Consider the following 9403-nt stretch of genomic DNA (forward strand, 5'->3'; position numbering starts at 1 on the left):
GTGGGTCAAAATATTGGCTACAAAGGCTCTATGGGTCATTCCAAGAAACTTAAGAATTAATTTCGAGCCACCGGATTTTTCAAAATAACTATTTTTCACAAATATTTAAGATCGCATTTTTTTTTGGTAAAATTGACGAAATTGTTATTAAAATTTAACAATTTTTGACTTTATCCCAATGATATCAGGGTGCTCGAATTTAATTTTTGAGTTATGGTTTCTTCGGCAAAATTTCTTGGAATGACCCATAGAACATGAATAGCGATGCGCCTTTCATTTTGACACACCCTAATACATAGAGATGGCAAAGTTGGAACAATTGTAGTTTTTGTTTTGGTGCAATTCAAAGATGAAAAGTACAATGGTACACCAATGAGAGCATTCAAAACAGTGGATTAAGTGGGGTCATAAAATGCCTATTTTGATGAACTCGACAAATCGTATTTTTTGGAAGGAATAACACAATTGGAAAAACGTTGGAAAATAAAATTATATTTTATTCATTCAAACAGTCATGGAAGAAGAAATGGTGTATCAAAACATAAATTTGTGTTTATTACAAGTTTAATCCCTTTTACTATATTTTAAATAAAAACATTTTGTTACGATTTACAATAAAAAGATTTGTACAATTCTTAAATTTTGTACATTATTTTACCATCTTTGAGATACACCCAACTACTCAACAAATACGAACAATAAAACAATAGTGTAAAAGCATACACACCATTATTTTTTATTGAATAATAAGAATCTACATAACTGATTCTATATGTGGTAAAAATTTGGTGAAATTCTACTTCCAAAAAGTGGGTCAAAAGATGAATTGAAATATTACTTTTGTTCTAGATGTCTACTAGGGTATTCGAATTATTTGATTTTTCTCTTGTTCGAAGAAAACGAATAATTCGAATAAGAGATTTAAATTTGTTCGAACAATTCGATCACACGTTTAAAATTAATCGAATTATTCGAATAATTTAATTTTTTTATAAAAGTAAAGAATGAAGTTTTGATGTCGGTTTTTTAATATTTTAATGTTAAAGAAAAACAAAAAATAACGTTAAAGTTAACAATTCAAGTATTGATAATGTTAAAAAACATTCGATAACAAAGGCCATCATTAAATTTTCAACAGAAATATTCTGATCAGATTAACTCCCGAACAATTTACCAAACAATTGACTAGCAAACCCATTAGTTTCCGTTTTGGAGCTATGCTTTAAAAAATTTAAGCTAGTTGGACATGATCCTGAATTCAAATACAATATAAACGTATTAGGAACTTCTTTATGTCGTTCATTAATTCGGGTTTTAAATTGAGTAACTAATTCTTTAGTAAATTAATTATTCACTATTTCTAAATTATTTATAACAAATTGTATTATACATCAAGCTCTATCAACGTTGCCGAATTTTTGCATAATAAAGTTGTCTTGGGGAATTACACAATAAAGGAAATCTGTCCAAAGTTCGATATCATTGTCAGTGAACGTGGCTAATTTGAAGTCGCAAAAAGTTTATTACCATGTTAGACAAAGATGTTCAACGATGGTCAAAATCATATATAAGACGAACTCCATGCTTTTCTTGCAACAAAACGTAAGTTTGCAATATTTTCTGATTATCATTCGATTTATTAAATATTTTGCAACACTTACGTACGCGGTTAATAACATCACTTATATACATACATTTTAATATCATGGCCTTCATCTATTTCAATGTAATCATTATAAATGCCATCCTCAATATCACTTTCGACGACCGTTTCAAAATCACATTCTCCATCACATTCAACTCCACTTTAATCTAAGTTAAAATTTTGATTATTAGTTGCGATTCTTCTAATATTTCGCCAGCTAAATAACAAATATTTTATTCCGTACCTTTTATTTTCATTCGTTCAAGTCCTAAGTTAAAAATTTTGAAAGATTTGTTTTTAGAATTGTAACTTCTTGCAATAATATTTATATATTTATAGAAGAAGCTATCGGAACACTCATCTACAGTGATCAAAAGTCCCTTTGTCTTTAGTTATTTGTCGAATTTCAGAAACAATACAAGTTTTGTGAGTCATTATTACTTATTTAAATTTTAAATTATAAAAAATTTTATAAATTTAAATATATATTATTCGTTTTATTCGATTATTCTACATAAAATTGTTCGAATTATTCGTTATTCGAAAATGGCCATTTTTAAATTGTTCGAATAATTATTCGTAAGAAATTATTCGATTAATCGAACGATCATTAGTCGAATGAATACTCTAATTATTTCGAAATGGCAAAAAAAATTATACACTATTGTTTTATTAAGGGGGCGATATATTTTATTTTGTATTAAAATGTTTTCATGTACATATACATTAGGGTCGATCTTATATTTGACTTTTTCAATTTTCGGTGCTCCCACATTTTACCAAAATCGAATAACTTTTATAGTGAAATTTCGTGGTTTGAATCAAAGTAGCAATATTTTTGAAAAAAAAAAAATAAAACTAATTTTGAAAAAATTACCTTGTTAAAAAGCTATAAATAAGTTAAGGTACCTTGGATAGCTTGTATCCAAAGTACCTTAATTTTATTTTCCTGGCTCTTCAGGGCCTTTAGAATTGCACTTTTAAAGAGGTCTTTTAGAATGTTGGAATTTGTTAGAATTTGTTTTCTGACATCGTTAACTTACGAGTATTATAACTTGATAGCTAAATCAAATAATAAGTTTATATGCCTATTTCAAATCCCAAATTTTACATATTCAAAAAGAATTTTTTAATGAAATTTTTAAAAAATTAAAAAGAAATTCTCGATTGTAATAAATGTGGCCTATTTACTAATTCATAATTACAGATTGTTTTCTAAGGTTGCTAATTCACGATTTTGTAATTTAAAATTTTTTTTGGGCTAAGGCAGGTTCACACATGGCCAATATTTGACGGAAAATGCGTAACCACTAAATAAAATATATTTGAATTCAGTTATTTATTTCAACAGCTTAGTTTACTTACGAAGATTTAAAACAAATATTTAGTTTCATTTTCTTTGATGCTATTTGATCTTTCGAAATACTTGTAACAGTAAACAAGGTCAAATAAATTTGTGCTTAGGTGATTGTGTTTTTTTAAGTAAACCCTGTACAAAAACTATTTTTTCAGCTCTATCTGCTTTTGAATACCAAAAGGTAACTTACCCCACTTTTGTATTGATAGTTGGTAATGTAAGGAATGTATGAACACCAGAACAGTAACCAAATAAAATTGCAGGTTACACCACTTTTGCGCTGATGGCCTCAATTATAGCCGACCCCATAAAGTATATACAGTAGCCCAATAAAGTCTACATACAGGAATTCTTATTAAATTTCTTTTATTGAAAGCTGAATTTCACAGTTATTAGAAATATTGATTCTGAGTCAAATAACGTAGATTACTCAGATTCAATAACTCTAATAACGGTGAACTTTTTCCTGTATTATAGACTTTATTGGGCTACTGTATATTCTGGATCGTTTTATAGCCATGTCTGTCTGCGAACCTGTCTTTTGAAATCAACTTTCCGAAGCCCCCAAATAACTTTCATACATGATTGATACATCAATATATACGCTACACTCCAAATTATGTTGCTATTAAAAATCGGTCTCGTGTTTTTCACCTATCGAAACTTCAATTAAAGTATACAACATTTAAACATTATTAGATTTTGCTTAGATTGTCTGCACTTGGTTTTTAGATGATGGTTTTTTTATACCTTCAGAGCACCGAATATCGAAAAAGTTCAACATAATAGCCACCCTAATATACACATACATAGTCTTCTTAGGGATTTATGTAAAATAATTTAACAGCTTTTTATGTTCTTGGCTTAAACTTAATCCAAATGCCATCCTTAGCAGCTGTTAGAAATGTAGTTGTTGACATTTCTAATGTTTTATGTTGAGCACTATCTGCCAAATGTACTGAATACTGAGACAGCAATGAAACTAAGCCTGCTTTGGTTTGGGCCATAGCAAAACGACCACCTACAAATAAAAGAAATAAAATAAAAAATAAATTTCAATTACATAGAAGTGTAAAATAAAAACATTTATACCAGGACACATGCGAGGACCTTCACCGAAACCCAAAAACGAGCAACTTGGACGTTTTTCTTTATCCATCAGAAAACGTTGTGGTTTAAATGCCAATGGATCAGGATACAAAACAGGATCACTTTTCGAAAACAAAGCTGTATTAAATGTGATATTTTTGCATAAATTGAATAACTTACTAATGTATAGCTTTTACTGGCACTATAAATATCATGCCTTTTGGAACTTTAAACTCCGCTCCATTATCAGTTTGTGCCGGCAATGTAAATGATTTGGTGCAGTGCTTCAATAAAGCCATCATAGGCGGGTGTAGACGTAAAGCTTCTACAGATGCCATAACCAGCGTCAATATTAAAACAAAAATAAAATCTATTTTAAACATTATGCTAAGCAAACCATTAAAAAACAAACTTTACCATATAGAGAAGCCTCAAAATATGTCATCTCCTGCAAAGCATCGTAGCAAAGTTGGCCATTATAACGTTTTAAAACTTCATCAATTTCCAATAAAACTTTACGTTGCTCCAAAGGATTTGTAGCATACTGCAATAAACATTAATTTTATTTTCACACTCTTCGTTACCACAACTTGCATGAATGTCTTCACTTATGTATGTAAAGCATTTACCTCATACATGGCAAATGCCATTAGAGACGAAGAAGTTTCAAAGCCTTCCAACAGAAACGTACTGCAATGACCAACAATGGTGGCACGGTCTATGGGTTCATTCAGTTTCTGTTTGTTTTCTATTAACCACTGCACAAAGTCCATGTGGTCCTTAGAGCTGCCATTATCATTATCTAAGCGTAATTTTAATATGTTTGTTATAATAGTTTTCAGCCACATTGCTACACCATCTGGTATGTAGCTGCAAAGGAAATTTTATTATCCACATTACTTTCCGTCCTCAATTTCATAGAAATACTATTAAATTATCATCTTACAAAAGCCCACTCACTCCCACAGAAAAAGAGCTATGCTGCTGTCAGCCATACTTACGTATATTTCATTAGTTTACCCAAAGTTGGTGAAAACAGCAGAGCTGTAGTTTCCAAAAGACTTGAGGGTTTGGGTAGAAATAACTTCTCCACAAGTTGCGTAAAATCAGAATTGTTATTGGTGAAAGTTTGTGCATCTAAACCGTAAGCTGCAGAGGCCACAACGTCCAAAGTGTATTTGGAAAATAACTATTTATATGCATTGTTGGGAAACAGTTTTACATGAAATGAATTAGAAAATATTTAGTTTTCAGATACAATTTTAAATAAAATAATTACAACACAACGCAGCAAGTGTGTGTTTAAAAGTTAGTTTCTGAGTTTTTTTAATTGAGACGTACAATACAGAAAATAATTTAAATTAAAAGTTTTCGCATTTAAAATGCACTTAAAATTTAAACTTTCACTACAGCAAAGGACTAATAAGTTTAGAATATAAAACAAAACCGAACAGTCAAACAATATAATCTACATCTATGAGAAGTATGTATGTACATTAGGATGGAACTTTGGCTCAAAGTAGCAATATATTGGCGTTTTCTTTTCTGACATTAAATGTTGCCAACATATTTTGCACATATAAGGTCTAGTATTTACAATAACAGTACAAAAATGGAAATTAACCCTTAAAAGCACTTGTGGTCCAAATGATCCTGAACTTTTAAAATCATTTTTACATTTGACCCTCAAGATTTAAGGCTTAGCGTTTTCCGATTTTAGTAAAACATTCAAACTATATTTAAATTTACCTAGACTATAATATTCTGAATTGGTTTTACTTATAAATCATAACAGTAATGAAATTCGGCTCATTCGGCAAAATATGGCCAAAAAATTAGTTTTTCTCGAAAATTGCAAAATTTAAATCGGAGGTACGGAAAAACTATAGGAGGTAATGACATATTTTTTCACGTTTTTATTCCCTATTACATTGTAAATAAATTCCCATGTGATGATCAAAAAATTCTGAAATTTGTTTAACAAAATTTTTAAAAAATTTAAGTTGGATTTTTGAAACTGCCGTTAAAAAAATATTTTTTTTTGGTTATACCTGCGAATAGGTTAAATGCATCCCATGAAGATAAAAACTCATATACTAGTAAATATGGATATATTTTAGGTAAGAATAAACTTTTGTTTTCTCAAAATATGTTAATTTTGTTCCTACATTTCTTGTTCTAGTGGCCTGAGACACATTAATGGCCTGGCGATTTTTTAATAACTTTAACATTTTTTAACCAATTTTTGTCATTTATATCTCATAAGAACGACAATTACGTACACATTTCGATTCTTTTAAATTAAATTGCAAAAGTAATTATTTAATGGGAAAAATTAAAAAAAAAAACTGAAAAAATGCATTTTTTTTCTCCTTGTAAATGCACCTCAAAACAAAATCCAAAGTCGGCACGGGTTGCCCTTCTGAGAACAAGCTAATTTTTTTTGGTGGTATTATAGGGCATTACGAAAGATTTCAGCGGGTACCGTTTCAACATTTCAAAAAATTTAATTCTAAGGGACACTCTAGGGTACATATCTGTCATTTATTCTCACTTAGTTATTGAACATAAAAGTTTTTGTTAAGAATTAGTGTGCTGAAGTTTTTCTTTGCTTCGAAAATGAGGAATTTTATTCCAACAAAGCGTCATATACGGCAAGTTTTGCTTTATTTCTTTAATTTGAAAAAAAAGTACCACTGAATCATACCGATTGCTCACCAATATTTTCCATTGGTATCAACGTGCGAGACATGATGTGTGCAGTTCAGAAGTGGTGATTCGACCAGGACAGCCAAAAAAGTTTGCAAAATTGGATGCATTACTCCATTAAGATTGTTGTAAAACTCAAAAATTTCAAAACCTTTGCAAGCAGCTGAATTCATCCAAAAGCAGGGAAATTGTGTACCGAGAGAAATTGAAGCCAAGAGACTTTGAAAGACGATTTTGCATGTCCAAAATGATGTTTGAACGTTATAAAAAAAAAACATTTTTCCACCGAATCATTACTTGTGATGAAAAATGAAACCATTAAGATAACCCGAACTGTAAGAGATTGTATGTGAAGCCCGACCAACCAGCCAAATCTACACAAAAGCTAAATATCCTTGGTGATAAGGCAATTCTCTGTATTTGAGGGGAATGAAATCTGACCAGACCATCACAGAGAACCAGTACCAAACGCAACTGATTCGTTTGAAGCAATTCTCGCCGAAAAGCGATCAAAATATGAGGCCAGACATGAAGTAATATTCCGTCATGATAACGCTAGGCCACATTTAAAAGCTGTTAAAAGCTATTTAGATTCGAATGGTTGGGATATTTTCCATCACCTTATAGCCCTGAAAGTTTTAAAAATTCCGTATTTTTAAGAAGTGGATTTAAATGGAATTTTTAAATTTTATTTTTAAAATTTGTTTGGAACTTTGACCGAAACATCAAATTAAACATGCTAGATCTTTTTAGCTCTAATATTTAGTATTTGGTGATAAGTGACATCCAAGTATACATACATTTCTAAGGCAGGACTCTCATCCCCTAATGATAACTTTATGAATCAAAATAATTACCAAAAATTGTTTGGTCAAAATGTTGTCCTTGATAAATGTAGATTAAACATTTTGTTAAATTATATTGTATATAAACAGTATTTAAATTAGCTTTATGTACATATTATTTGGTTCAAATATTTTTATATTGATTTTGTCATTCCGTTTGTAACACATCGAAATATTGCTCGTAGTAGACTAACAAAAGTATGTACATTAGGGTGGGTCGATTTTTTAACGAAAAATCGTATAGCAGAAACGCATTCTATGGAAAATTCTAAGAAATTTTCCCCAAGAAACTATTGGTCTAAAATCAAATCCTATCTTGAGCATTTCGTCTTTTATCCAATGATATTTCAATATAAATTTTGTTTTTTTAATAGTATTTTTATTGGATAAAAGACTGAGCAAGATAGGATTTGATTTTAGACCTATGGTTTCTTGAGGAAACTTTCGTAGAACTTTCCGCAGATTGCGTTTCTGCTATACGATTTTTTACTTTTTGATCCTCCATACAAATCGACCCTGCCTAATTTACATATGTATATTCTGGGTCTTATGATGTCCATACGTCTATTGAAGGCGCGTAATGGCCAAGAGGGCAGGACTCTGTTGATGAAAAATATTTGGTATTGAAAATGGTAAAAATTTGTACCAAACAAGGATACCTAAAAATTAGCCGGAATAGTTATTGGCAAAACTAAACAAAATAGGTTGTACCGATAATAAGTTTTGGAACAGAATACATATTTGAAAAAAGTTTATTCGTACTGGCTGAACCAGATTGATGTTTTTATACACAAAAATCGTTAGGCGTATTATATTGGTGGTAGGCATGTAAGATTGAAGAAATATTACACTTTTACTTCCTATTATTTGCTTTTGAAATTTGTATACTTAATATATATAATCTTGCTTTATTAATCCTTTATCTCTTGTTATCATTACAAGATCAATAAGTTATTAAAGATTTATAAAAGGTTGTGATAAGTACTTGTTACCAAATAATAAGTTGCAATGCTATGAAGTGTCACAATATTAGCGTTTTAGCTCCTTACTGTGACAACTTAATACTTTATACTACAATTTCCATTACTTACATCTTTCGCCTCAAAACAATTTTTATTCATATTATCCAACACATATGCATTCAATTTTCTGCAGACATTCTCTATATGGGGAAATGAGGATTTAACCTTAAGTAAACAGAAAAAACAAAAAGTTACGTACACTATTTACCCGCAACATATGTATGTATGTAAATATGAATATTTGCATAAAGTAACTCGCATACTCACTTTATTGGGCGTGAAAATTGGTACGATTTCATTTCGCATGTTACGCCATTTATCACCCTTTGCTATAAAAGGATTACACATTGCCACAGGGTCACGTTTGGCATCAACCCACAAAACATTATCCTGAAAATGTTGAAAACTACGTATCATCACCGTCTTGAGCATTTCGGAGCTGCGCAACAGTATGCAGGGTTCATTGAACAGACGATAGATGCCAATGTAGGGTAAATTATGGTATTCACTAGACAAGCCCATGCAATTCAACACAAGACAAGACAGTAGAACATTAGAACACAAAACACATTCATTACACATATCAAAGTTTAAAATTACACTTAAGTATTTCATAATTATTCTCTACACACTTGTAAATGTTCTGATATACATCACCGTAATGCTCGCGTGCCATTACATATTTCAGCATGCTGCCAACGAGTGGCAAACCTAAAGGTCCTTTTACACCATATCT

At 30.4% G+C, this 9403-nt stretch overlaps 1 protein-coding gene across 1 annotated transcript; it reads right to left on the minus strand.

Moving 5' to 3' along the window:
- Positions 1-3839: 3839 nt before the first annotated feature.
- Positions 3840-9189, minus strand: LOC135956702 (probable cytochrome P450 308a1). Its single transcript, XM_065507255.1, has 8 exons — positions 8935-9189; positions 8737-8832; positions 5093-5280; positions 4721-4961; positions 4509-4635; positions 4272-4416; positions 4095-4213; positions 3840-4023 (listed from the first exon to the last, which is right to left on the minus strand). Exons 1-8 carry the CDS (start codon positions 9187-9189, stop codon positions 3854-3856), a joined length of 1341 nt encoding a protein of 446 aa, XP_065363327.1. The 3' UTR covers positions 3840-3853.
- Positions 9190-9403: the final 214 nt, after the last annotated feature.

The sequence above is a fragment of the Calliphora vicina genome, chromosome 4 (assembly GCF_958450345.1).
Source record: "Calliphora vicina chromosome 4, idCalVici1.1, whole genome shotgun sequence".
In the NCBI taxonomy this organism is placed as follows: Eukaryota; Metazoa; Arthropoda; class Insecta; order Diptera; family Calliphoridae; genus Calliphora; species Calliphora vicina.

What these genes read in the sequence shown, in the direction of transcription:
- LOC135956702 (XM_065507255.1), bottom strand. Translation starts at nt 9,189, where the DNA reads ATGGGCTTGTCTAGTGAATACCATAATTTACCCTACATTGGCATCTAT. An exon ending in TGGCATTTGCCATGTATGAG is followed by an intron (nt 4,636 to 4,720) that starts GTAAATGCTTTA and finishes TGTTTATTGCAG; the next exon opens with TATGCTACAAATCCTTTGGA. An exon ending in AGGTCCTCGCATGTGTCCTG is followed by an intron (nt 4,024 to 4,094) that starts GTATAAATGTTT and finishes TTTTATTTGTAG; the next exon opens with GTGGTCGTTTTGCTATGGCC.